The 27,887-nt window shown below is 60.8% G+C and overlaps 3 protein-coding genes across 3 annotated transcripts; all 3 read left to right on the top strand.

The window, feature by feature from the left end:
• On the top strand, window positions 1–7,179 carry LSCM1_01444 (uncharacterized protein; the record flags this gene model as incomplete). The annotated part of the gene is made up of 1 exon (XM_067319055.1): window positions 1–7,179. The coding sequence occupies one exon, from the start codon at window positions 1–3 to the stop codon at window positions 7,177–7,179; it is 7,179 nt and encodes a 2,392-aa protein (XP_067176334.1).
• Window positions 7,180–17,239: 10,060 nt separating this feature from the next.
• On the top strand, window positions 17,240–21,010 carry LSCM1_01443 (uncharacterized protein; the record flags this gene model as incomplete). The annotated part of the gene is made up of 1 exon (XM_067319054.1): window positions 17,240–21,010. One exon carries the CDS (start codon window positions 17,240–17,242, stop codon window positions 21,008–21,010), a length of 3,771 nt encoding a protein of 1,256 aa, XP_067176333.1.
• Window positions 21,011–23,694: 2,684 nt separating this feature from the next.
• LSCM1_01442 (uncharacterized protein) lies at window positions 23,695–24,075 on the top strand (the record flags this gene model as incomplete). The annotated part of the gene is made up of 1 exon (XM_067319053.1): window positions 23,695–24,075. One exon carries the CDS (start codon window positions 23,695–23,697, stop codon window positions 24,073–24,075), a length of 381 nt encoding a protein of 126 aa, XP_067176332.1.
• Between the last annotated feature and the right edge of the window lie 3,812 nt (window positions 24,076–27,887).

The raw sequence follows: 27,887 nt of genomic DNA, 5'->3' as shown, positions 1-27,887 counted from the left end.
ATGGGTCTGGTGCCCTCCCGGGAGTCTCTCTACGAGACTTCGGCAGCCACCTCGCAGCCCCGCGTCTTACCCTTCATCAGCCGCGCCGCTGAAAACTATGTGTACAAGACGAATCGCACGGAACGAGTGTTCGGCAGTGATGTGGTGCCCGGCTTGGCTGGGGGTGCAGCGGTCCCGACAGCGTTGCTGCACGGTATGCCGACAGCCGAACTTGCGCACAAGATCATGGAGGCCAACTCGAATGCTGTATTCATCGACGATCCTGCAGAGGCGACCGCGGCGGTGGCAGCGAGCCGTGGAGGCCGCCGAGGCTCTGCTAAAGGCACCGAAGCTCCGAGTCGAGGCCGCGGCACGGGAGCGCTGCCAGCGGAGACCCCTGCAACAGGGGCGCTGAGGCAGGGCAAGATGCTGTACGTGTACTATTACGAGCACCGCGTGCTTCCCCTCATCGCGGAGTTCTTTCCCTCCCCGGACTGTGTGCTCTTTCGTCAGCTGTGGCATGCGCGCCAGCAGCAGAACCCGAGGTACCACTTCCAACTCGATCACACGTGGTCTCCTGGCGCCTTGACCGACCCCACGGCGGCGTATGAGTCTTTTTCAGGGTTGGCAGCGCGCAACATGACTGACATTCAGGCCGCCTGCCTCTCCGCGGGGCATCCGTCGACGAGTGAGAGCTGTGCACAGGCGCGGGCGCAGCTGCAAGAGGCGCTGCGCGCCTTGCAGGGCGGCGACGCTGACATGAGGTGCCGTGCTGCCGCATCGTCGGAGTCTCTACACACTCGCGTGCCCTTTGCCACCCGCGAGGAGTTCTACGACCTCGTCGTCGGCACAGCAAAGGAGGCGAAGGTGTACGAGACAGATCAGGAGCTGCGCGACGCCATCTGCGGCGCCACAGCGTCTGATACGGCGACGCCCTCAAGAGACAAGGGGAGTGGCGCGGGGGGGAGCGATCACGCAGAAAAAGAGCGTCAGCGCCTGCGCCCTGTCCCATGCGCCATCGTTCTCGTGCGACGCTGCATGCCGGCACACGAGTACCGGTACACGTACTACATTGCACACAACGAGCGTCATCACAAGGCGGCTGCCGGCGCCGGCGGCAGCCCTAGTCGTCGTCGAGGGCCAACCCATGCATGTGGAGCAGGAGAAATGCAGCAGCAGCTGCTACAGCAAAGGGAGTCGCACTCGACGATAGTGTGCGGTCACAGTGTGCGCGTAGCTGTGGATGAGTCCCAATTAGTCGACCGAACCCGCCAGTGTCAAGTCAGCAATGATGAGCTGACAGTGCCATGGGTGCAGGTCAGCGTACCGCAAACCCCGCTCGGCCTTGCGGAGCTGCGTGTGGTGGGCATGTACGGTTGCTGGACTGTGGAGGAGATTCTGCGCCACACCCTCTTTGCTCCCACTGTGCGTCTCTCTGGTGACCGTGATAGTGCGGCCGGCACCACTGCAGCGGCACAGAAATCGCTGTCGCGAGAGGCGCGGATGCAAACGGTGCTGCGCCGCGCTGCACCGCACGGCGTCCCATCGTCGACTCTGGTGAACACCGTCTTCTTCGAGAAGCAGGTGGGGGACAAGGAGCAGTGCCACACGTATTTCGCGCTGTGCCGTCTCTTCGCTCACGGTATGCGACGATGCGTCTTGGGCGATTCGTCCGACAGGGCAGTGGCGACGTGCGCGGGAGGTGGCGCCGGATCCGAAGCCGCCTCCACAGATTTAGAGGCGTCTGGGGATCACTCCGAGCAGACCAATGAGGCAGCAGTGGAACGCCTGCGAGCAGAACCGGCTTGGAAGGCCTTCATGGAAGTCCTCTCTGGGGGTACTTCGGAGGTGTCGGCTCTTGGCGACCTCGCCAACTGCTTCCTCATCCGCTTCTCGAACATTCCGCAGTTGCAGCTCTGCAGGCAGATTCGCTGCATGCTGACGGAGCTGCACAACATGTATCCGACCCCGCCGGCGCTGGAGGACTTCCAGGCAGCGCAGCGTCAGCGAAACATGGCCGCGATGTCAAGAAGGACGGACGCGCGAAACAGCGCAGGCAGCGATTCTGCTCGAGGAGGGAGGCGGAGAGATTCTGGCCCTTCTCCGCCAAACGACTGCGACGGCGGTGAGGGCAACACTGCGCTACCGCACCTCCAGAGTATGCCGATGCCTTCTCGGGTCGGCACCACCGGCGCTCCGCTCTCTACCGCCTTGGGGACGGACGGCAATCGACAACCAGAGGCCGCTGCAGCGGAACGCCATGGCAAGTCTGCGGCTGTGCCTCTTTCGCTCGACCCCGAGGCAATCGCTGAGGGCCCGCAGAGGGTGTCTGAGAGAGAGCGACTGGGGCGGGTCGGATTCTGCTGTTACGCGTCGCACGGCCTGGTGGTGTTCCGGCTCAGCCGCGTCGCAGTCGCCCGTGCGCTGAATCAGCTGAGCTTTTGTCCGCTGCACGACTCTGTTGAGGCGCTCTGTGTCACCTTGACGGCTGCCGCACCCCCTCCGCTGACCTACCGCGGCGAGCTGCGGCCACCAGCGAGGCTGCGAGCGCACACAAAGTCAGCGGCGGCTGCAGAGACTTGCGGCGCAGGCGAGGAGGAGAGGGACGGTGCTGTGGCGAGCGTAGAGACGCACACCCCGGAGGCTCTTGAGAATATGTATAACAATGCGCTGCGGTACTCCTCCTCCGGGACCGGCTTCTCGATGGTGCCGCTGTGGCCGATGAAGCGGGACAACGCGTCATGGGCGGCACAGGCAATGGAGCTGGAAAATACGCCTGATGAGCTGATTGGTGTCCTTCCGCGTAACTCGATCGAACGGCGTCGGGGGCGCTTGCTCCCGCTCCACGGTGTCATCATGCCTGACTGCACGGCTACAGCCGCAAACGGCTCTTGCAACCGAGAGGCTACACATCCGAGCCACAGCACCGACACATCTGCACCGCAGCAGCACCATCCGCAGCGACACAAGCCGTCTTCATTCTCTTCGGCGCCCTCGTCTGTGCTGTTTCAGGTGGATGTGTACACCGTTTCTGCAGAGCTCGACGGCGTGGCGTTTCGCGACTTGGTGCAGCTGACACATCAAGAGCAGCGAGGCCGGCAGTCGACGGCTTCTGACCCCTCAGGGGAGAACACGTCGCGCTTGCTGATCGAGTCGGTCGATGCACAAGGCAACGCTGAACCGGACAGCGTGTTGAACTGGAGTCCGATGGCGGCGCTCGGATCGTTGCGGTGGAGGCGGGCCCTGGCAGCGGCAGGCTGCGGGAATGCTGGGGCCTGTGGGGATGGTGACGGCGCAGCTGCCGAGACGAATGGCACACAGCGTGCACCGCAGCAGTCGCCAAGTGCTCCGGGAGCGCAGGGGGCTGTCTCCATCTTCGTGCATGAGCCGGAGCGCATTTTGCGCGCAGGCGACAAGATTCGCTTCGCATCATACGGCGGTGGGCCTCCGAACCCCGAGGTGGACAGGTGTTACAGGGACGCCTCAGGCAGTGGCACCCCACACAGTCGGTGCCACGGGGGCGGCAACGCGGCCTCAGGGACCTCACGGTACGGCTACTGGTATGTGGACGACAGCTTGACGACGGAGGACTTGATCTTGTCGTGGATGCGACGCGTCGGGAGTCGCGCTCGCGAGACTTGCGGCACGGACACGAAGTGGGTGCGCTTCCCAGAGCCCGTGCTGCAGGTGCTGCTGCGCTTTGGGCATATGTGCCGCCAGCAGCCAGGCGGCGGCTGGCTCACCACGGGGCACGCGCTACACCCTCTGCACCCTGCTGACGAGGAGTTGGTGGAGCCGGACCTTCTGCAGAACTACCCGGACATTTTGCGCACGCGTCGCTTCCGGCAGTGGCGCTTCTCTCACGACGGCTACGTGTACTTCCACGGCGTCACTGTGCGCATCCCGGGCTCCGCGCCGCTGCTGTCGCACCCGTCGCCTGCGGCCGCCACGGCTGCTTTTGCGCACCGTGCCGCGCTCCATAGTGGTGGAGAGGCAGCCTGGGGTATGGCTGGTGGGCGCAGCCTGGGGGCGACGGCTGTGTTCAGCGAGCGCGCCACATCCGAGCTTCAGCAGCAGCAGTACAACCCCGTGATGCAGCACGGTGACGGGACTCCGTCGTCGGCTATGATGCTGCACAATAGCAGCTGTGGAGTCAATGGCGGCCACAGCGACGCCGGCGCATCCACTTGCGGGCCCGCATGCTATGCAAATCAAGCGATGTGCCCTATCATGGGGTGCGGCGCCGGTGGCAGTGGCGGGGTGCCTGCGGCTCATTATGACCCCTTGATGGAGCCTCAGCAGCCGCATCCGCACCTTTCGGCAGCGCCTCGACAGCAGCGGCTTTCTCAGCAGTATCTGCAAGAGAAGCAGTGCCGAGGTGGCGCTCCTCTTCACCACGCCATGCCGACGCAGCAGGTGCTGCTGCAGGCTCCGCAGCCCCTGCAACAGCAGCATAGAGGACTTGGTTACGGTCTCCCGGGCCCGTACGGTGGCGGCGGGTGCGATGCCCACTGCGCACCCGCTGGCCGCTCTTCTATGGCGGGTGGCCGCGAGGAAGAGGCGATCGCCGCCGGCTACAACGGCAGCTCTTTGCCGAGCGCCGCAGGAGTCACCGGAGGGGAGGTGCCCGCGACGTCAAATGCAGCGAGTGCGCTTTACTTCGACGGCGCTGCGCTTCTCCAGAGCGGCAACCCTGCCACCCCTGCCGGCAGCGGCAACTACCAGCCGGAGCGCCACTCGACAGGCTACCGCAGCCACCGTGCCGATGGGGTGAGCTTAGGCAAAGGGACGCCCAGCGGCGGGGCAGAGCTTTTCACCGATACCGCTGATGGCGTTTTTTTCCGATCCGCCGACAGAGCGCACTCTAGCGCCACAGAGAGTGGACCGGTGCACGTGACGAGTAGCTTCTACAGGGAAGTCTGCAGCCCATCTGCACTGCAGCTGCCCCACACACCGCAGCAACAGCTGCAGCGGCTGCGCTCTCAGACGCTTTCGCCATCTAACGTGAGCGCGCCAGCCAGCAGCCGTGCGAGTGGTTCGTGGCACACCGACTGCACGCTTCTGTCCTACGCGCCACCGCCGAGCGTCTGTGGCGCCATGCCCCCCGGCCAGGACGCCCCGAATTCGCCGACGGCACCTCTCGGGCGTGGGCAGGGCCAAGAGGAGGCTATAGCGTCGCTCTCGGAGTCTTCTATGGCGCGTGCTGCCAGTGGTAACCAGCACCAACCGTACCACCTCCAGCAGCAGCCTCTCACTCCGATGCTCTCACCCCTGTCGGTGCCCGCTCCGCCTCCGCCGCAGCCGATGAATCACTCCTTTCATGGGGAAGGTGACCGGGTGGGCTACGCGGCGGAGCGGCGCACAACGCACGACTATCCTCCTCGTCGTAGTCACCACAACACCCTTCTTGCAACCGCATCCGCGACTGTACCAGTTGCGAAGCCGACGCTGCAGAAGCTGAGTGTCCAGGCGCTAAGGGGTGCGCACGCGAACGGGGGTCATCGCGCCCCGCCAGTTGCGTCGTTCGCTCCGGATGTTGTCGATCCTTCGCCTCTCAGCTCCGCCGGCGGCAACACGCGGCCGGCAGTCATGACCAAAGACCGCACTGCCGAAACGGTTGACAGTAGAGGAGAGACGGTAGGCGACTGCGGCAAGTCGAGTCAGGCGGCTCCGGCGCTCAAGGCGGCTGTCCATCATCCAGATGAGTCGGGCAGCATGCAGCAGACGCGTCATGGCCCACAGCAAGTGTACCGGCATCTTCAGCAGCAGCAACAGCAGGAACATCTGCAGCAGGCTCAGGCTCCCCCTCCACGTTCGCCTCAGCTGGCATCCGGCTCCGGCTCGTTCCGCGACACGGTCACCGCCGATGTGATTGAGGCAGACAGCATCACCGTGCGTGTCATGCAGCGGAAGCCATCGATGGCCCGCCAGTCTTCTTACAGCGGGGCTAACGGAGGAGCGCTGGCAGGTGGTTATAGGGCCAGCAGCGGTGCCCTTGGCGGCTCGTGCAACGTCGCTGGTGGTGACGCTGGCGCCCCTGACGCCTCCGCCCTGTCGCCAATGGGCTACGGGGCAATGGGCGTCTCACCTTCTGGTGGACTCGAACGTATGCGAGAGGAGACAAGCGGTACCCACCGCAGGACTGGTAACGTCTTGACGAGTGACGGCCGAGCTGCGCTGGAACACAGGTCCTACGGGACGCCTCAAGCGGCAACTCCGACGGCAGGTCAGCAGTTGTCCTCAGGCCGCAGCACCGCCAGCGCCTTTGCCGCTCCTCCGTTGCAGGGCCAGAGCAGTAAGGGGGGGCCCTCGTCCCCTGTGCAGCGGGCGAGCCAGCGCATCTCACATAATCCCTACACGAATGCTCGCTCCCTCTCTGCCACACCGGCACCGACTGCTGCCGTGTGCTCAGCCTACTCACAGGGCGGCGCTGACGGCGGAAGAGTCGGCAGCAACGGGGCCCATGACTTCTTGGCGGACGCGCTCGACAACCGCTACGGCAGCGTGAGCGACTTCAACGCTAGCGCTTCTTCTCCAGCCAGTCTTGGGCACCACGCCAACGGTATCGGACACGATACATACCACTTGCGAGGCGGAGGCGATCCGGCTGGGCTCCGGAGCAGCCCGGCGACTTCTCAGCGCCCAAGTTGCTGCCCGTCGCAGCGCGCTGCCGGTGATGCGGGCGACTTCTCCCGCGTCGATCAGCTACGAGAGGGGCAACACGCGTCCTACGCATCTTTCTATGAAGCCGCCGGAGACGTGCAGACATCACACTACTCCGACTTTTACCAGAACGCTGCCGCCGATGGCACGACGCAGGGCTTCTTCTTCTCCATGGGCGAATACGAAAACGCCGGCACCTCTGCACAGGAGCTGTATGGCGGCACTCCCCATTATCACTATCAGGACGGCCAGGGGCGCCTGGTGCAAGGTCAAGGGCAGCCGGATAAGAGTGCCGGACGCGGAGGCAGTATTGGAGGGGGCTTGCCTGCGCCTACTCGCAGCGTGTTCCACCAACAGCAGCCGCCGCCCAACGCGGGTGGTGGTGGTCATGGGTATAGCAGTGGCGTGTACGAGGATGGCACTTCGACATCTGCTCTTCCATACTTCCCACAGCCTCCACTGCCGCCGCCGCCGCACGCATACGGCTCGACGCCAGCAGCTTTCCAAATCAATGAGGGCGAGAGGCTCGGCTCGTGAGTCTTGGCCGCTCCGTCGACGCGTTCTGGCATGGCGCTCTCTGTTGCACGTGATGTTGGCACTAATCAGATCTGCAAGCCGGCGATTTTCTGTGGAAAGGAGGGAGAGGGGCTCTGTCTCATCTTCAGTGATTCATCTCCTCTTCATTCCAGGGTGGCCGACATGCAGGCCACTGCCGCTGATGTATGTGTTGCTCGTCCCCTCCCCCCTCCGTGAACCGCCTTAGCTCTCCGTTTCAAAGTCCTCCGTATCGTTCTGGCTCTTTCTGTTCTCGTTTTCCCTTTTTACACACACGCACACGGACAGGCAGACAGAGACATACACACTCGTGCGTGCGGGTGTCTGTGCATGTGTGTGTGGGTGAGGGGGGAGGAGGGTAGCAGAGGGCGGCGGTCGAGAAGCCAAGCAGCTGGCAGCTCGCCTTCGCGGCGCGGCTGCCGACTCTTTCGGCGCCGGCAGACAGGTGCGGACAGGCGCTCTGGCGAGGAGACGTTCGGTTGTGCTGGCGCTCGCACCCACCCGGTACGCATTGTGTCGACGGCTCAGCCCTTATCGACGCGTCCAGGCCCCCTGCGGTCAACGGAGGGCGGGCTCACGTGCGGGGCGAGCGCCGCTGCGGCCACCGAGGCATGGCAGCGCCCCCCGCCTGCCGCTGCACTCGCGGCCAAGCCACCCCTGCAGGCGGCCCTCCGGCCACACCGGTGGGAATGGGGAGGGAAGGCGGCGAGGTCCGCCCGCTGCGACAGCCGTGCCGTCGTGAGGCGTGCGACCGGGTGCAAGGGCGCGAGGGACTGCACCTCCACGGGTGACAGTGCGCGGGTGTGCGACATGTGCGGCATCTGCGCCACGCGGGACCTACGTGTGGCGGACGCGGACATGCCGGGGAAAAGCATTATGTAAAAGCTCTTATTTGGTGTGTCGGACGCGTGCAACATTTTTTTTTTAGCTTTCGGATTGAGTTGACTGTGCCGTCTCCTCAGATTTTTTTCCTAACGAGCGCATTCGCGCGCGCCTTCTGCGGGGTTCTTTCGCGGGGAGCTACGCTTAACGGATGTGTGCCGCTTTTTGAGATGTGTGCGCTGGTGCGCGAGTGCGCATGTGCGCTGCGTCTGTGTGGATACTGCAGTAGAGGGTGTGGGCTGCACTGGGCGACGCTATCACAGCCGTGCGAGAGATTTGCAGTGCGCGAGGGCCATTCGCTTCCGGGACTTTGTGCTCTCCTTTGTGTGCTGCTTAGAGTGTGTGCGCTTGTGCGTGCTCCTCGTAAAGTCTTTGCTCGCTCGATAGACGTCAGGGCGCAGAAAGTCACGCGCCATATGTTTTCTTCCCGCTCCCCGCATCCTGCACTCTAATACCTCATCTCGGTCGGACGAACGAGTGTGGCGGCCGCGCATGAGCGCAGGCTAAGACGCAGGCGTCTTTGACGCGTGTGCGACTCTTCGGTTAGTTTCGCTATTTTTCCTCCTGTGCATTCGCTCATTAGTGCGTTTTTTTTCTCTGTCCCCCCCTTTCGTTAGATCTGTGGTACACCGCCATTTTCGCTTCGTCGCTTCTTTCTCTTGGCACCGGCGCCTCTCCCGTTCGCCACCCTGTCGTCACGTTTTCTTCGGCTTCTTTTGTGAAAACCGCAGCCACAGGCTCCGTGTGACCTCTTTTTTCACTCCCCTCTCCTCCCCGCGGCGCGTGCGTGTGTGTCGGGGGCGGGGGGAGGAGGGAGGGGGAGGGGAATCGCATCTCGCGGTAAAAAAAATACTTCCGCGAACTGCAAGTGCTCTAGGGAGCGCTTTTGTTTTGGTTGTCTTGTGACTATACCGGAGTCGAATGCGCACGAAGTCACTCCACCCCCTCCCATTCCTCACCATCCGTCTCGAAGGATTACCGCCTGTGTTTCCCTCCCCCACCTCCGCCCCTTCTTCAGTGGCCCATATCGATTGCTTCCCTGTCGTTGTCTTTGCTCGCGTTCAGCTTCTCTTGCGAGGCCGCGTGTGCTGAAACGTGCATATCTTCGTTACCGGATAGATTCCTTGGCGTCTTTCACACGTTTCTCCTCAGTTGTTGGGTACTCTTCTCGCTCTTTCTCTGTGTGCTCAGGTGCGCGTGCGTTTGCTCATCGAATCGTGCTCTCTACGCGCGTGTCTTGGGTGCCTCCGTGCGTGAGGAGCAGCGCCGCTTCACGAGGCCATTCTCGCGTCTTGCGCCTTCTCGCTGAGGAAGGTTGCATTTTCTTAGTATGGCCGTTCTCACTCTCATTTTTTTTTCGCTGTTGCAGCCGCGGCTCCTCTTTGTGTATGCCACGAAGTCCTCCTCTCCTCCCCCTTTTCTCATTCTCACCGCAACAGCCCTCTTCTGCTTCGTTTTGTTTCGCGCCTGCAGTGAAGGTGCAGCTGTTCTTTTTTTTCTTCACGCTTTGTTGTTGTTGCTTTCCGCACTGCCCATGGCGTCTCTGCTGTTGCTGCCTCGCAAGCAGCTTCCCTGTTCTTCCCAGACAGAGCACTCCATGTGGCGCTGCGCGGCGGTGTCTGAGCCCCCTCCTCCCAACCCCGTCCGTGAAACCGTGACCATTCACATCTCTGCCCATCCAGCGCGTCTCCCGGAACTCTTTATCTCGTGCTTGCGACTCTCTGTGCGATGCCCATACGAAAGAAAGCAATCATAAACGACGAAACATAGCGCGAGCCTGCGAGAGAGGGAGAGAGAAACGGTGGGTGGGTGGCAGTGGTGACGAAGGGGACCGAGTTTTCGCCCGGCGGAGGATATCCGACGCCCCCTCCCTCCCCTCCCACCCCCACACACGCGCGAAAAGAAAAGCGGGTAGCTGTGGTGGTGGTCAGCCTGCCGCGAAGGCAGCAGTGCCATCGATGCGAGAGCGCCCATCATGAGCTGCCTGAATACGAACGGAATGCTTCCTTCATGACTAATGAAGCGCTTTATAGGCTCTCGCTTGGATAAGCGCATCCCTTTTTTCTTGCGTTGCTTGCCCTTATCGCGGTGCTTGCCGGCGCCATTGTGCGCGGTGGGCTCAGTGGAGGCACGTATAGGCTAGAACGCACTTTGTGAAGAAGCACACACGCCACGAGCGAGCGAAGGGCAGCGAGGTGTTTGCGCTGTAGCCAAAGGGTTGTGCGTGGACTGCTGCGCGCTTGTGGAGGGGGATGCGTTCGAAAATGAATCAGACAGAGCCCGTCGTTGGCTATTAGTGTGCATCGATTTTTTTTCGCTTCCTTCTTTCCTCAGTAATATGGCTGTTGGTGGTGCTACTGCTGCAGCCCGACGCGGCGCTAGAGGAAGGCTGTGCCTCGCTCCTCACTAGTTAGCAGGAGGGGGGCTACTGCGCCTGTTCGAGCCCAAGACGGAAGACTGTGTCTACAGCCGTGGGATGCGTCAGTGCGCAGGCGCCTCGGCGCGCACGCATAAGTGTCATCGCTTTTTTTTTCTACAGGGTCGCCGCTTGGCGAAACGCTCGCGCGCATATGCCTTTTACGTGTGCGAATGGGTGTCGAGGTGCGCGCCTGCCTCACGTCGGTGCACAACCCGCGGATGGGCAAGAGATTCCGAGGCCCCCCCACCTGAAGGGAGAACGGAACAAATCGCACAGAGCCGGGGTAGAAAAATTTTTTTGTTCGTGCTGGGAGGGCGGATCCTCGCTGGCACCCTAGCGCGTCAGGAAGGAGACCGAAAAAAGGGGGGCGCGGCTGATACTTGGCTCTCGATGTTATGCGTAGACGTGATGGAGGGTGGCCCGACACGCATGCACGCATACGGTCGGCCCCCTCGCAACAGTGCCACCTGCGTTTGACGTCTTCGGGCAGACGTCCCTCTCCTCTCACGCACGAGGCCGACAAGGATTCTGAGATTGAGAGCCCGTCGCCGCAGCATGCGCGGCTATGTCTCCATGGTGCTCGGCCTCGACACACCGTGAACGCTACCCCTCGCATCTCTTCCCCGCTCTCTTTTCCTCCTCCTCTCTCCCCTTTTCACTGATTTACCTTCCTGCACGAATGGGTGCGTACATTCAACTGTCTGGGCATCACACGGCCAACGCGACGCGCGCGCGTCTGTGTTTGTGCGTGCCGTGACACCCTCACCCGCTGGCGTGCGCGTGCGCGTGTCCAAACACATAAATACACACTCGATAGGATCGAACACGTTCTCGGCTTGTGCGTGTGCGCTTTTCTCTTTTTTGTCTCTCTTCCCCTTCCGCAGGATACCGACCGCTGAAGTACACGCACGTCGCAGCGTATCGGCTCTTCCTCTCGTCGCCCTTCTGTTTTCTTCCCCCTTTCCCTCTTTTTCTTCTCTGTGCGCCCCTTCCCCTCTCTCTATTCCTCTCTCTGCTGCGTAAGTGTGTGTCTGTGTGCATGTGCGCGCGTCTCTCTCCCTGAACCCCACGGCCGTCTCCCTCCCCCTCCCTTATCACTCTAAAGCAACGGATCCTCAAGAGGACACATACACACGCGTATACACACACAAACACACACACACACACAGGAAGGCAGGCAGGCAGGCAGGTAGGCACATTCGATCACGGGAACAGGCACAGACCTTGAGCTCTCCCTTCGGCCGCCTACAGACGCGCAGAGAGCGTCTCCTTCCCCTTCCACACCGTAAGAAACAAAACAAAAAGGGCACACAGCGCTACTGGACGGCTGCACAAGGGGCGACATCCCAGGTGACGGTATAAGCGGGCACCCCACCCACGAACGGCGCACCTCGAGAAGCGGTGCAAGAAGGTCTGCTAGACACATCTTTTCCACCCCTTTTCTCTTGCCCCTTTACCCCCCTTTTCGCGACGCTTCTGTGGTGAGTAATTCCTCGCCACTGCCGTGATATTTTTCTGAGCTGCTGCAACGGTGCCGACGCCATACACGAATCTTTTTTTTCCGGCATCGCGTTGTGAGTAACCTGTTACCCTCCTCTCTTCTTTCTTCACGCCCTTTCCGTCGTTCCCCCCCACATCGTCCTCCGTTGCGAAAGTTACCCTTCACAGGACCCCTCGCGCGTGCCTCCTGATCGGCTCAAGAGTCTCTGCTCTCGCCTTCTCTCTCTTTTTTTGTTCTTTCGCCTTCCTTATACGCGTCGTCTTGCGCACGTGTGCGCGCGTGTGTGTTGTGTTCCACGTGCACTTCCGCGTGCGGGCGAATAGCGTCACCCAGCGCTGTTATCTCTTCTCACTGGTCCGCTGCGCCACGCACCTCCACAGTCACCCGTGAGGGCCGATTCCACTTGCTCTCGACGTCCTTCTGTGTGTGCACGTTGCGCGTTCACCACACGGCGAGAACACACGCAGAGGTACCGGGGGAGGGGGAGGAGAGCGACGGCTGAGAAGCGAACGGGCGAAAGGGAGCGTCAACAAAAGAGCACAAGGCAGAGGGGATACACTAACTACCGGCAACCACTTAACCTTCCATAACCGCAGTCTCTTACCTGAAAGAGACGCACCCATATACAGGCCGACAGACATACGCCGTGACTGCTCTGCTTCTTTGCTGCCGCTTCTTCCGTCTTCGTTTCAGTTTGCCTAACCTCAAGCCCCACAGTCACAGACAGTGGCACGTCTGTCCGTCCCCCCTCCCCTCCTCCTCTCTCTCTTTCCGCCGACGTTTCTCGCTCTCCTGCGGTCTACCGAGAGAGTCTTCTGTTCTCTGTCTGCTTGTTCTTGTCGTCCCACGTAAGGAGCAGCTTTCGGCCCTTTCCTTTTCTGCCCTGCGTCAAGTAGCGCCCCCCCTCCGCAGGCTCCCCTCCCGTGCTACTCCTCGCACCTCCGTACCCAAGACTCTCTCTTCCCTATCAGCTCATCTCTTTTCAGGCGCAGCGCTGCGCCTCTTTTCCACTTGCACATCTCGAGGCTCAGGCGGAGGCGGCAAACGCATCCGGTGATCTGCTGAGCGGGGGCGTGGGAAGAGAGCGGGTGAGCGAAACAGCGAACGGAAGCACTCCGAGGCGATCGATAAGAAGGGGGGCGGGCACGGCTGCAGGAAAGACTCACCGCCTTTGCCTCTTGGGTGCCGTGCGTGTGTTGAACGGGTTTTCAGTGCATCTTTACCGCTCCCTCCCCCCTCTGCTATCTCTGTGCGTGAGTGTGCTTCGTACGCCGACAGACGTGGGAAGGAGGAGGAGGACGACGACGACAGTCACGACGGGAAAGGGAAAGGAGCGAACGGCGTCACGAAACGTTGGCGGTGTCGATCCGCTTTGGGGTGCTCGGCCTCGCGCACTTCTTTTCTCTCTCTTTTTTTTGTGTGTGCCCCTTTCCCTTTGTTTGCTGATAAGCGTCTTCGCGCGTTATTTTCCCTCTCTGTTCGTGTCCACACCTACACAAGACACACAACCTACGCACACCGACGCCCGCACACGCGTACCCGCCCTCCCTTCCCCAACACACACACACACACGAGAAGAGGCGCTCCGCAAATTGACACCTAAAGTCGAAGGGGCAGACTTGAGGCAAGAGAGAAATTTTTTTGGATTGAGTGAGTGAGTGAGGGAGACGGGATCGCACGCAGTACTCGCGAGGCCACCGTGCTAGTGATCGGGCACTGGAGTCTCGATCAACAACGGCCCGTTTTTGTGTCTTGCAACGATTCCGCAAGCGACGTCAAGACGATATACACACTCAAGCAACAACGAACGCGGCTGTGTGTCATCCCACTTTTGGGGTCTCTGCTCGTTGCGCGTGCGTCTTTCACTCTCGCTTCAGGTCGTGCCCCCTCCCCTCTTTTCCGTTCTCTCTTTCGCCCTCTCGTGTGTGTGTGTGCTACGCTTTTTTTCACGTGCAGTCGGGACATTCGCTTCCTTTCTTTCGACCCTGAACCGTTTTTTTTTCCGCGGGTCTCCTGCGCCGTCGACTCTCCTCATCTGCCTTGAGTGTGTGTGTGCCCCTTATATATAAATTATAAATATATATATATATATTGAGCGCTTCTTTTATCTTTCGGCTCGACCTCTCTTCACTCTTTTTTTCTCTGTGTGGCTTTCACCTCTGCTTTCATCATCCTCTTTGACGTCTGCGGATTATCTCGCTCTATCCCCTCTCCCCTCTTCCTCCTCTGTAACACTCCCTCGTCACGGACGAGGCGCTCTTTCGCTAGTACTTGCTCTGGCGAACTAACCCATCCGCCACAGAAGCAGCTGTTGCCGACGCGGGAAGACGCATACAAGACTAGCCCCCGCTTGCGGCGCCCTCCCTCCCCCCCTGTAAGTAGCCGGCCGTCGAGGTGCCCTCTCAAGGGGAACAGAGCTGAACAACAACAACAAAGGCGATTTTGAAGCGAGTCTTATTATTACTATTGCTGTTTATTAATTTTTTCCGCTTCTCCCGACTTGTACGCTACCGACAGCACACACACACACACACGGACAGAGAGAATTGCCTCGCAAGGGTGTGACCGGTGGTGGGACCTAGAGCTCCAGCAGACGCCGACAACAGTGAAGCAAGTCGACGTGACAGCAGCGGCGCGATCTGGTTCACCTTTCTCTCTCTCATTGTTTCCTTTTTCGTTTTACTGCCTCTCTGGCTTAGTGCGTTGCCTCTGACTCTTATTGAAGCGCTCTCGACTATATTTCTGCCGTTGTCTCCCCCTCCTCCCTTCCTCTTTTTTCTTCTGTGCGCCATTTCACTCTTCTCGCTGTGTTGCTTTACTGAGCATATTATAATTTATTGATTGCGTGTGCGGCGGCATGCGCGAGGGTGTGGGGAACACTCAAGAGGTAAAGCAGCACTGCCACTCGTAACCGTTTTCCCTCTGCTTCGGGCGCATTGCCCCACTCGTTCGTGTGCCGTGCCTTTTCATTATAGGTTGTACTGAGCTCTCTGTCCACCGCTGGGTGGTGCCATATTGGCGGTTCGCAGATATTTATATTTGTATATCTTTCCGTTTTTTTCCCGTCTCATCTGTCGCGCTTTTTCTCACGTTAGACGTATCTGTCATATCTTCTGCAAAGCGAAGCTGACAACAGCCACGGCTTAGGCTCTCCCCCCCACCAACACCAACACCAACACTTGAGTCCTGTGATACGTCTGTGTTGCGGTAAATTGGGAAGATAGTGACGATCGCTTCCGCTTCTTCTGCTGCTGTCACGCGATCCTCTTCACTTCACCGTCGAAGATACGTGCAGACCGTTGAGAAGGGCGGGCGCAGACAAGTGACCGGAGCAACGCAGGAAAAGAGGAAAAAAAAGCAAAACAAATCAACAACAACCGTGGCGAGCCGTCGTCTGTCAGACACACACACACACACACGCCGCCCCTGCTGAGAGTCCCGTCGCCTCAGTGTACGCCTCCGTGACGAGACGCGTGAGCGTGTCCGGGCGAGGGAGGGGGGAGGAGGGAAGGAAGAGAAGTGCGGTAGAGAGGAAGAGGTCGAACTAGGCAGCGGATCAGTTGTTTTTTTCTCCCTCTTGCGGGCTAGGTCCATTCCGCAGCACCCGTGCCTGTCTTTTAAGTCTCCTCTTTGCCCATCCAACGAACCGCACTCAGACTTTTCTTCTCGATTTGTTTTTTTTCTTTGCGCTTCCCTCTTCTTCTCTCTTTGTCTCTCTCTGTGAGTTTCCTCTCTCTGCGCAGGACCGGTCACTTGTGATTCGTGGAAGACTATTCGGCCCCCGTTTCCAGGCAATTCCCTTTTCGAACCTTTATACGATTCTGTGCGCTGATCGTGCCTTTGTGGAGGCACTTTGTGCGGGGCGGGTGACGCTGATTCAGCTGCGGACTTCTGTTTTTTTTTCTTCTTCCTCTCTTAATCTTCTCTTCAAAGGCCTTTTCTTTTGATGGGTTGGTGTCTCTAAATCGCTTCACAACGCTTCTCCGTGGCGCGCGCATTTCTGCCAGCACTTGCCGAACTTCTGCGCTGCTGCTTCTCACTTCCCTCTCTCACCTCCCTGTGCTTGTGCCACCATAAGCAGGCTCTTCAGACAGGCGCGATACGACGAGAGGAGCCATACGTCACTACGCAAGAAGTCTCGAGCAGAAGAGAAGGAAGTGCGGTCGCTCTGTCACAAGTCCCCTCCCGCCTCACTAGTGCTGTATCTTCTTCCGAGGGAGACGGCACCCATAACTGTGATTGGCATCTTCACCCCCTCCACACCTCACGTGCGCGCCGCTGCCGTTTTCGGTAATTTCTTCACCGCTTCTCCCTTACTTCCACCATCTCTCTCTCTCTCTCTCCCTCTCGCCCCTTCGTGCCTTATAATAGGGCCCACTGCATTGCTATTGACTCTGGCGATTGTGTTGCGGTGCGTGAGTGCGTGGGTGTTCCTCCCGGGTGCCACACACACACACACACAGACACACAGACAGACCCATCGTTGTTTGCCTTTTCTCCCCTTTACTTGGCGCCACGAACTCTTTTCACTTTGCCCCCAGACTGCCAGACGCCTCAGCCCTCTATCCACACACCCTCACACACACATACCTGTCTTTTTTTCCTCTCCTCATCCGCTCCATTGCTGTTCTCAAACGGTGCTTAGATCTCTTCTATCTGCCCCCCTTCCCCCCTCTCTCTCTCTGTGTGTGTACTGTGGAACGGCTAGTGAACCTCTCACTCCTTTCGCCCGTTCTCATACGCTTTTTGGTGTCATAGTTGCCTCTGTTTTTGTTTTTATATTTAACTTTCTTGTGCGCTTGTGTGTGCGCACACGGATCAGCTCTGCACCGCACGCCGCTTCCTCCACCCCCTTCCCCTCTAACCGCCCGCTCCCCTGTGCTTCCTCTTTCTTCTATTTCGAAGCTCGGTTCTTCCCCCCTTTCCGCTGCTTTTTTTTAGTGTGTGGGAGAGGGGCTCTGTTTGCTCCTTCAACTCTGCGGAAGTGCCGACTGCGGCCGTATTTCCGAGAATTGTACCAGCGACGGAGGCGCGCTCGCTGTGCGCGCATCTCTTGTCCTTCTCGGGCGCCGTCGCAGGAGTGGCTTTCTCTGCCTTGTGATCCCCCATTCGCTGCTGCCCTGCCTTGAGGGGGATCGGTGAAGTGGTGCCTCTGGCCCGACCCCTCTACAATCGGTCGCTCCCCCGTGTCACCGTCCGTCGAACGCCCTTTGCGTCTTGCGCACACGCACGCGCGCGCGATGGGAGCGCTGCCGAGTCACGAGACGCACGAGCGCGGCCTCTACAGCCACCGCCACGGCCGCAATCGGCGAAATGAAATCATACTGATACCCATGACCACCGCGTTCTTCCCCAGCCCGGACTGCCCGCTTTTCCAGCACCTCTTCAACGCGCGATACCGGCGCACTGCCAAGTACTATTTTCGTGCCCTGCGCAGTGCCCAGACACCCCGAGAGAGCGACTACTTCTGCACCACGACGGCCATCAATGAGGGAGAGGCCTTCGAGGCGTTTTACAGGGAATACCTCGCTAAGCGCGAAATTGACGAGGGAAGGCCGAACGTGGCCCTGGCGACCGCGACAACAGTGTCGCGCACAGCCTCCTCTCCGCTGCTGTCCGGCGTCTCCATGGGCAGCAGCAGCGTTGCCGACATGGAGCACGTAGCTGCGACGGTAAATGCGATTCCGTCTTCCCAATCACCTCAGGATTGCCTGAATACGCAGGGGCTTCCGCCCAAGGTGGACCCCATGGACTTCCGCAGCTACTCCGACACCCGCGAGGGACTCTATCAGGTTCTCATTCGCGATAACGAATCGGGTGTCTTCGCGACGGACGAGGCGCTGCGGCAGGCATACTGGAAGCAGCTGCAGGAGCAGCAGACGGAGCGCCAGCGCGCGTATCAGCAGCAGCAGAAGGGAAGGTCCAACGTCTCGGGCACGGCGCCAGGAGGGGGCGCCGCCATGCCGCCAGTCGATGATGTGCCGTTCGACGACTTCGTTGCCGGCTACGTGGCGGCGAGGCGGTTCCTGAGGGGCAGGCGGGCGCACACCCACTACAGCTCCGCAGCGGCCGCCGACGTTAAAGGAGACCCAATCGCGCCCGCCGTAGGTGCGGTAGGCAGCGCCAAGGTCCCCAACGAGTACTCGGCGAGCCATTACAAGCATGTCACTTCGCCGGCCGCATATGATGTGCGCCCGCTTCCGTGCGTCATTGCGTCGCGCTACGACCCTGGGAAGCCACAGCCCGTGGACGACCCCCTCTACGTCCAGTTCGGTGACTCCTACGTGAGGATCATGGGAATGTTCGGCCTGTTCCCGTCCACCGTCGGAATGCGCCGTGTGGCGGGACACTGCGACGCCGCGGAGGGTACCGGGGCCGCCAAACCGCCGCGCCGCTTTCCACGAAAGGAGGGCAACTCGAACGGCGACGACGCGGACGAGGAGTCTGAGGTGGAGCAGCATCTGCTGAAGGGGACGATGTTTGTGGACAAGGACGTTGGTGACCAGATTCTCGGTAACATGGTAATGCTCGCTACATACATGTACGTGCGCCAGTGCATTGAGGCGCGCATCCACCCTCAGGTAATTCCGATGCTGCCGGTGCTGATGCGCTTCCCTCTATCGAACATCCCCATGCTGCAGTTTGTGCGCGAGTTTCGCGTGCGCCTGCGCAGTCTCCTGGAGGCAGGGACGGCGAAGGCTGGGCAGAAGCCGGTGCACACGGGCATGAGCGGCTTCAATCCCGAGGATCTCGCTGAGTTCCACCACCCGCACCTGCAGCGCCTCGAGGAGGAGGGCTACCTCTTCGAGCCTGACATTCCATGTGCAACAACGCCACTGGAGGTGTTCATGTCTGCAGAGCAGGCGAGCGCCACCAGTGCGCCGCTGCGGCGACACACGGGCATGAAAACCCTCAGCTGTGGTAAGTACCCGATCATCATGATGTCCGGCTTCAATGTGCAGTCGACGCCGCTGCGGCACCCGGCCCTGAACACAACGGGGTACCCGCCTGCCACGGCCGCTGCCGCCGCCATGACCACGGTGCCTCGCCACTCCGCCGGCTCCAGTCCGCAGTCGGGCTTTACGCCTGCGCCTCCGTACACCGCATCAGGTGCAACCGGTGGCGTGGCCCGCGTCTCGGCCTTTCCCTCGACAGTGACGCCGCCGCCGTTACCTGGGCAGTTGGGCTCTCCGTCGGTGTCAAGTTGCTCCACCTTGCCGCCCCCTCCGCCGCCGCTCCCCGCGTCTGGCGCAGCAGCTCTGGCATCTGCCACCGCCACGCCGGCTGAGGAAGCGCGCAAGATTGCGCTGCTGCACCGGCGAAAGCATCGTTTCCGCATTTGGGTGGAGGATGGACACATCTGCATTTGGGCGAGCGCGGCCTACGCGCGGCGGGCAGCACTCATTATGGCACAGCAGCTCAACACGACAGTGGACAGCAACTCCGTCCCAGAGCAGCGCTCGTGGAACTACCGGGGGCTGTTGCACGCGAACACAACTGTACCGCCGCCGCGGCGCGTGAACGACGTCATCATCGTCGCGGAAGACATTCCCTCCATGGGCTTGTGGCAGGGTGATGTGCTGCGGTGCTGCACGCAGGAGGAACTTCAGGCGATGATCAGGTCAAAAGGGGCGGGCCCGCTACCGCTGCCGTGCGCCCTAGAGGATACCTTAGCCAAGGGCGCCGTCACCACCGGCACTATAGATTGGCAAGGTCCCTTGTCCTTCACGGGTGCCGTAAAGTCGGCTGCTGCAGAGTCGCTCGGTGACGCCAAGAGCTCGCCTGCCAGCTCTATCACGGCGGTCAGCAGCGCTGCTGCTGCTGCTGGTGGTGGTGGTGGTGGCTACATCAACTTCACGAGTAATCACGTGAGCAATCCGCTCTTGCAGGAAAAGGAGGCGGCCGCGCCGGAAGCGTTCTGGGTGCGCGGCGCCGGTGGGCTGGACGACTCCTTCACAAACTTCACTGAGACGAACATGCCGCCCCACCCGAAGGCTGAGAAGCAGCAGCTGCAGGCTGCCATGCAGCGGGCAAAGAAGGCCGCCGCTGCCGCCGCTGCCGCCGCCGCCGTTCAGAACAGCAGCAAAAAGCGGCGCAGCGCTAACACCGACGTTGCCGTGTCTGCCGCTGCCCAGCTGTTCATGGAGATAGACCGGCGCGAGGGGACGCTGAACATCGAGGAGGTAGTGCTGGCCTGGATCAAGGTGGTCGCCATTCTCACGCGCGACTCTACCGAGGAAGACCGCGCGTGGGTGCGCGACCCGCATGGCAACCCGGTCCGCATAGACCGCTACGTTATTCGCCGCTACGAGCACGACGGGGTGCGCTTCTTCATTGGTGTCACGCCACGCTTTGTGGGCCAGCAGCGCCGCATTGAAAAGGTGCTTGGCGAGGTGTACGCGCTGGAAGAGCGCGAGGGTCGTCTCTGGCGTATGCAGAGTCAAGGCCGCGACAGGGACGACGGCGAGTACGACGATGGGCCTCACACCGGTCATGACGACGACGCCTACAGCGATGAGGTGGGGCATGGACCGCAGTTCCCATTGCCGCTGGTCTCCCGACGAAAGGAATCTCTTTCGTACTCCTCCGGCACCTCTGTCGCCTCGTCTCTCAAGGGCCCAGACAGCGGTGCTGGTGGCATGGGCAGCATGGTGGACAACATCTGGGGTACAACGGTGATGCCATTGTCCCGCTCGCCACTGTCGAGCGCCTCGCTCACACCCGCTGCACCGATGACTGTCGGACCCGCGATACAGCCTTCTCTGAGAGAGTCTATGAAGGACTTCTGCCCGCGAAGTGATTCGGGGGAGTTCCCCGGAAGCAGCAGCAGCAGCCGCTTGCCATTCTCAGTGGCCTTTGGAGGTGCTGCCCCCGCAGCCGGCAAGCCTGCCACCGTGATGGCAGCAACTGTAAAGGAGGCGGAGCAAGCGGGCTATGGGTGTGAGGTGGACGATTTGTTAGAGCGGTACACGTCCGACTCCCTCTTCTTCGGCAACGTGGACGACGAGTGATGCTCTCGTTTGAGGGTCAGCATCGAAGAGCATCACGCTCGCGGGGTCGTGCCGCTGCTGCTGTGTGGAGCGACAGCTGAGAGGGTAATGGGCGCCATTCCCTTTCGCCTCAATGCGCCCGCTGGTGGCACAGGTGGCGAACTACACCGACTGCTTTGAGTAGTCAGCTTTCGCGATGTGACAAGGCGGAGTGGCAGTGGTGCTTCAGCAAGCATCGCAGCGGCGCTGCGCACTGGGCGACGCCTCGCCGGACTTTGGGGCGTCCTGTGACTGTAACGGCACACTTGAAAGCGACCACCCCACCCCGAAAGTAAAAGGAAAGACGTGAGCGGCCGATCCCCCTCGTTTGCGCCTCTCCGCGCGGACGCATTGGAGCGCTGCCGCCTCGACTGCCTCTCCTCTGCGATGGTGTTTGTGTGATGCGCAGAGGTGAGCGTGAGTTTTCCGCTGTTTTTCTTTTTATTTCTAATAGGAGCGGTGGCTTCTGGAGAATGGGGCCGAAGCCTTCGGCGCGTCGCATCTCAAAGGGCCCTTGTAACCCAACTCTCCTCGCCTGTCGAATGCCGAGCAGCCTTTAAGAGGGGAAGGGGCAAGCGCCGATGGCATGGGAAGTTCAGAGCGATGTATCGTGTCTGGTGACGGCCATGAGGTGATGCGGCGCTGCGCCGGAGGTATCTGCGACGGCGCACACGTTTGGCCCATCCATATATTAGGCATTGTGTCAGCGCGAGTTGGATGTATCTTGCTGTGCCGTCCCCACCCAAGGGTGAAGAGGAATCCTGCACTACGTTAAGAGGGCTATCCCACAAGGAGACTGGCATGATGGAGGCGACTGCGCGCAGGGCTCGAGACAGGCCGTGCTCAAGTGACTGAGTCGTCGCCCTGTGACAGCAAACACCTACGACTGTGCGGCGCCACGTGACAAGCCCTGCGCGAGAGTCCGAGGGCAGAGTGACGCTCGGCTCGCGCGTTGTAGCAGAGCATGCGTACGTGGGGAGCGAAATATCAGTGACGTTGCGGCAGAGATGGGTTGGTGCTGCGCATCGACCGAAATGTACGACACTTATCGGCGGGCGGTTAACTTTCGACAGCCTTTTCTTCTCTTTCCTCTTTTTTTCTTTCCGTGTATGAAGGCTCCTGACGGAATGGCGGGTGCAGTGGCCGCTACCGGAGTCTTTGCCGTACCGATCATCTCCGTTTGCTAAATCTGTGTGTCTATGCGTGTGTGTGCCCACTCCACTCCATTGGGGCAGAGAGAGAGAGAATGTGCGCTGTGAATGACTTCATGTCTTTCCTCTGATTTTTGTTTCGCATCCTTTTTGGCGCAGCGCATGCGGACCTCCTCTCCTCATCGTGTGTCTGAGCGTGCCAGGCTCCCTCTTCGCCGCCTCTCTTCTGGAGGTACTGATCATGCGCGTTTGGCCCGCAAACCCCCTTCTACTCGACGCGTCCAGGCCCCCTGCGGTCAACGGAGGGCGGGCTCACGTGCGGGGCGAGCGCCGCTGCGGCCACCGAGGCATGGCAGCGCCCCCCGCCTGCCGCTGCACTCGCGGCCAAGCCACCCCTGCAGGCGGCCCTCCGGCCACACCGGTGGGAATGGGGAGGGAAGGCGGCGAGGTCCGCCCGCTGCGACAGCCGTGCCGTCGTGAGGCGTGCGACCGGGTGCAAGGGCGCGAGGGACTGCACCTCCACGGGTGACAGTGCGCGGGTGTGCGACATGTGCGGCATCTGCGCCACGCGGGACCTACGTGTGGCGGACGCGGACACGGCGGGAGGGAAATTCATGTAAGTTCCGGTGTGAGGCCGTAAACAGACAGCGCTGCGTCTCTCCGCGTGGGCGCCGTGGCTTCTAGGAGAATTGAACCACCTGAAGATGCTCGTGGGATGTATGCTGGGCTGTAGTCAGCTGCCTCTAGTGACGGCAGCGTGTAATGGTTCTGCTTATGTATGCGCGCATCGCTGCCGCTGTGCCTGTTTCTCTCGTGTTTTTACTTGTCGAGAGAGACTCTCGTTGAGGTCTGTGCAGAAGCGATGTGAGGAGCCGACGCGAGGCGCTGTAGGCAGCGCTTTACTGGGAGCAAACGGACGCGGCGGGGTCGTGAGAGGATCGTCACGCTGCGGCACTTGCACTGTTTTGGATGCGGCTAATCCCCTGGAGAGGTTCTCTGCACGAACCTCACGCAGCATAGTTGAGACAGCAGCGGCGGTGCTGCGGCCACCGAGAAGGATCTGTGGTGCCAGCGGCTTTGCCTTTCGTTCTGCGCACCGCGCATCTGAGCGCTCCTTCGCGTATGGCACACACCACTTCTTCGGCCCTCCTCTCGTCCTTTGCGTTCTTCTCTGCCCGCCCCTCTGTAATACTGCCACGCCTCCCTCACGATGGCGACGGTTCTTCTGTCGGCGTCACGCGCTGCCACACAACTAAGCACGAAGGTCCTGTGCATTGCTTCACTCCCCACCCCCATCTCACGGCACCTCACTCCACCCTCAATCTGTCGCCTGCCTCCGTTGTATGCTGCGTGGAGGCCGTCTCTGATCTGCTCCGCCTTCACTCTCTTTCACACAACGCCCGTCTCTGCAGAAAAAAAGAAAAGACCATTAGGCTGCCCTACTGACTAGACTCCGCTGCACGAGAGAGGGAGAGGATCGAGCGCCTTCCGAATCCGTTCCACTTTCTTTGCACAATGCCGCACGCCCCTCAGTCGACAGGACAGATTACCTGCAGCCAGTGCCATGTGACGCTTGCCTATCCTATCGGCGCACCCTCCGTGCGGTGCCCCATGTGCGCCGCCGTGACGCCCGTCCAGCAGTTCAGTGTGACGTGCGTGTGCTGCCGCTGCATTCTTATCCTTCCTCAAAACACCAGTCTCGCCATGTGCCCGCGATGCCGCACAGTCATGTCCATCCCTGCCAGCATCCGCGAGGGTCATAGTGGCCCGCAGGCCCCTCCAAAGCTGTGCGTATATATTGAGCGCCCCCCCACGGTGAACTCGTCGGGTACGAAAGTGTCCCACTTGGCGGTCGGCACAAAGCTGGACGATGATACCACACCAGCAAAGCGTTAGGCAGGCGGCTCTGAACAACAAAAAAAGAAGCAAGAGCAGCGGCAACCATAACGGAGGTGATTGACGCGCGCTTTCGTTTTCCAGCAGGGTATCGACACCACACCCATCTCTGACGATGCACTTTTGCACCTTGCCCGTCTCACGTTGCCCCCTTACCCCCTCCTCCCCTCTCCTACGCCATTCTCCGTGAAGGTGTACGTTGCAGTGGTGCGCGCTTCTTCGAGTTGCTGCTCAACTGCCCCCATCGGCTCTCTTCGTATTGCATCTCTCTCTTTTTTACCCCTCTGTGCGTTTCGCATGGCGTTGTGCGCCGACAAGTCGGCTGTTGTGCTTTCATTTACGGCTGTCTTCAGCAGTGTGCTCGGCTCGCCTTTTATTTGGCCGTTTCCCTTCGCTTCTTTTCCGGTGCTGTGCGCCCCCCTCCCCCACCGGCCTCGTGGTGCTGCCCATTTCTTTGTGACTGTTGCTCTTGGAGCGGTGCTCTCTCTCTTTGTTGGCTCTGGATGAGCGGCCGTCCGTCTACCACAGCTCGTCGTACCATCCAGCACTCGGTGCCCTCTCCGTGCGTGTGTGTGTGTGGGTGAGGGGGGAGGAGGGTAGCAGAGGGCGGCGGTCGAGAAGCCAAGCAGCTGGCAGCTCGCCTTCGCGGCGCGGCTGCCGACTCTTTCGGCGCCGGCAGACAGGTGCGGACAGGCGCTCTGGCGAGGAGACGTTCGGTTGTGCTGGCGCTCGCACCCACCCGGTACGCATTGTGTCGACGGCTCAGCCCTTATCGACGCGTCCAGGCCCCCTGCGGTCAACGGAGGGCGGGCTCACGTGCGGGGCGAGCGCCGCTGCGGCCACCGAGGCATGGCAGCGCCCCCCGCCTGCCGCTGCACTCGCGGCCAAGCCACCCCTGCAGGCGGCCCTCCGGCCACACCGGTGGGAATGGGGAGGGAAGGCGGCGAGGTCCGCCCGCTGCGACAGCCGTGCCGTCGTGAGGCGTGCGACCGGGTGCAAGGGCGCGAGGGACTGCACCTCCACGGGTGATAGTGCGCGGGTGTGCGACATGTGCGGCATCTGCGCCACGCGGGACCTACGTGTGGCGGACGCACCAGGAAAAGATAGAGCTGTGCTACTGCGTACGCCTTTGCTATGGTAAGGCTTGCACGGCGGTCCTGCTGATGTCCCTGTTGGGCGACCTCCCTGTGAATCTCAGTGGCGGTTCCGCTGCTTCTGCCATTCGTTAGGCTGATGGCTCGTCGGTCGAGAAAGTGCGGTGACTGCGCCGTCAGGGCATGCCGTTGCCTCTAGGCTCCCATGCCTCAACTCTTCGGCATGTGCGTGCGGTAAGCGCCGCGTTTGTTGTCTTTTTGGTTGTGCTTCCCGGCGTGTTTTTTCAGTCGCGATGTGTATGCTTCAACATCGGCTTATCTTTTCATCTCTCTTGAATCCCTCTGCGCACAGCGTGTCGACGCTGTCGCTCTGTCGCCATTTCGCCATGCTGAGCGTCGAGTCGGAGGCGGTGGAGGAGTGCCAGCCAGTACTCCTCCTCGTTTGGCATTGGCCGCTCCCATGTGGTGGTGGTGGCCCCTTTCGCTTTCGCTGCAGGAGCGTATGCTTCTACGGCAAATAGATCTGCCTCGCGTGTGCGAAAGTACGTCCACACTCAACGGTTTTATCAACAGCGGCGATGGAGACCGCCGCTGTTGCTCACGGGAGCTCATTTCGCCGCAGTGCGCGTGGCGCTGCTGCCCTACAAGACATGCCTCATCGTCGCTCACCGCTCTTGGAGGTTTCCCATTTCGCTTCGCTTTGCTCCCGGCTGCTCTTGGACCTTTTTTTTTGTCATTGCTGTCGTCGCTCGTATGGCGACGGAGCGAAAGGGAGTGTGTTAGCCCGCGCGAAGGCATGTGCGGGCGGGGGGCAAGGAGGCGGACACACCCGTGAGCTCACCTGCCGACCTCGTGGCGCCCCTTCTTTGTTCCATAGTCGCGACCTGCGTTTTTTTTATTTATTTTGGGCTGCTTCTTTTGAGCAAGTGTGTAGCGGCGGCACCATTTGTGCCCTCATCAACCGTTCTGCAGAGCGACCATCTGAGAAAGCATCTGCCGAATGGGGTGCGGTAGACGGACCGGGGGACACTCCCCCCTCTGGAGAGCCACGGCCATCACCATCGCTTTCGATTTGCTTCTCGTAAAAGAGAAGCGGCGGCTCTGCCACCTTCCGCTTTCGCTTTCCCTCGACGGTGCACTCGCGCTGCGCGGTATATAAAGCGGGTTGCGTATGGAAGCTTCTGCAGCGCCCCTTTTACCTCTGCACGATACGCACGCGCTCCCCTCCCTCCTCCCCCTCCCCGACGTGTGTTCTAAGGCCGTAACTTGCCATACCGCACTGCCGCAAGGAGTGCGACACCTTAGCTCGCTGCCGGTGAGCAGACCATCTTTGGTGCCCGCATGCTCGCTCGCCCATTCAGGTACACGCTGCTGCGCAATGACTGCATGTGTTCTATTAGCGGAGAGCGCGCAGGGGGAGGGGCGTCGAGAATCTGCCCTCAGTGGGGAGGGAGGCGCTCATGGACGCCTCCCAAGCCCGGCTGAGCTCCCCAGCTAGACATCGGCTCCCCCTTTCTCAGCTCCTTTCAGCCGCCAGCATCTGTAGAAACGATGAAGAGCAATGGCATGGCACACGGAGGCTTCCGTGTGGAACCCGCGCGGTGACTTCCCACACACAGCAGCCTTATGCCAGCACGTTGCGGGGTGTGCAGCGGGGCTTTTGCAAGTCGCATGAGAGTAGATGCCACGACTCGTCGATGCAGCGCATGCGCAGCCTCTCTTTTTAGAACATCGCGAGCGCTTCCTGGCTCTCAGTCAAGGCAATAGAACCGTGACCCATCCGCCTGAAGCCCCTACTGGGATGCCCGACAGCTTCCTCCCCTTCTGCTCGTGCTCTGTGATCTCTTGGACAGAATCCTTTCTGCGTGCGATATGTCTTGACGGGCCATGCGAGGATGCGGCTCACGTGGATGCGGCGCGATTGGCAAGGATGTCTGCTGCTCTGGAGGGTGTGAATGGGACGCTGCAGATGCAGCGCGCAAGACGGTGAGGCTAATGGCGGCTTGGTGAAACCGGACTCATGACCGCAAGGACAACCCTGGAAGTTTGCTCTTGTCTCTCTCTATACCCCATCAGTACTCGATACTCGGTAGGCGGCACACTTCTACTCCGACCGCTTCGCCACCGCTGCCGCTCCGCGCGCCAACGGCCCTCGCCAAGTGGTCTCAGGTTTACCAACCGCTTTGGTCTTCACTCGAGAGGCGAACAAAGAACGTTGCATCGATATGTGCGCGTGCGTGTGTGAGGGTGAGAAGGCCAGCAGTGCGTGGCCTCTGCGAATACCTTTTCGAATCGCTGCTCCGTTTACGGAAATAAATCAACCACCTGCGGCAGATGCCGATACATCAGGCGCGCACTTTTGCCAGTGGGGGGGGGCTGTGGCGGCGCCCGACGCACTGCCACTATTTGAGCTCCTCCCAATACCACCGCTCATATGCGCCTCTGCACCCTCAGAGGCGCTGCCTGCAGAAGGTACACGGTTGACGTAGCACACCACTGTTTTGCGTGCCGGCGATCTCAGGTACCCTTCCCTCCCTTCGAAGCGAGGGAAGCGAGAAAGCGAGGAGGCCCGATGCTGCCTCCATTGTGTCTCCCCTCCCTCAGCTGCGTACGGAGGGCATATAGCTGAGCCAGCCGCCTTGCGTTCAGTGGCACTCACCGTCCGAGAGCTCTATCCGCACAGGATGAAGGCGACTCTCCGCTGCTTGTGACACCCCT

This window comes from Leishmania martiniquensis, chromosome 31, assembly GCF_017916325.1.
Source record: "Leishmania martiniquensis isolate LSCM1 chromosome 31, whole genome shotgun sequence".
Classification (NCBI taxonomy): domain Eukaryota; phylum Euglenozoa; class Kinetoplastea; order Trypanosomatida; family Trypanosomatidae; genus Leishmania; species Leishmania martiniquensis.
Note: the sequence above shows the minus strand (reverse complement) of the source record. Positions and strands in the feature narration are given on the sequence as shown.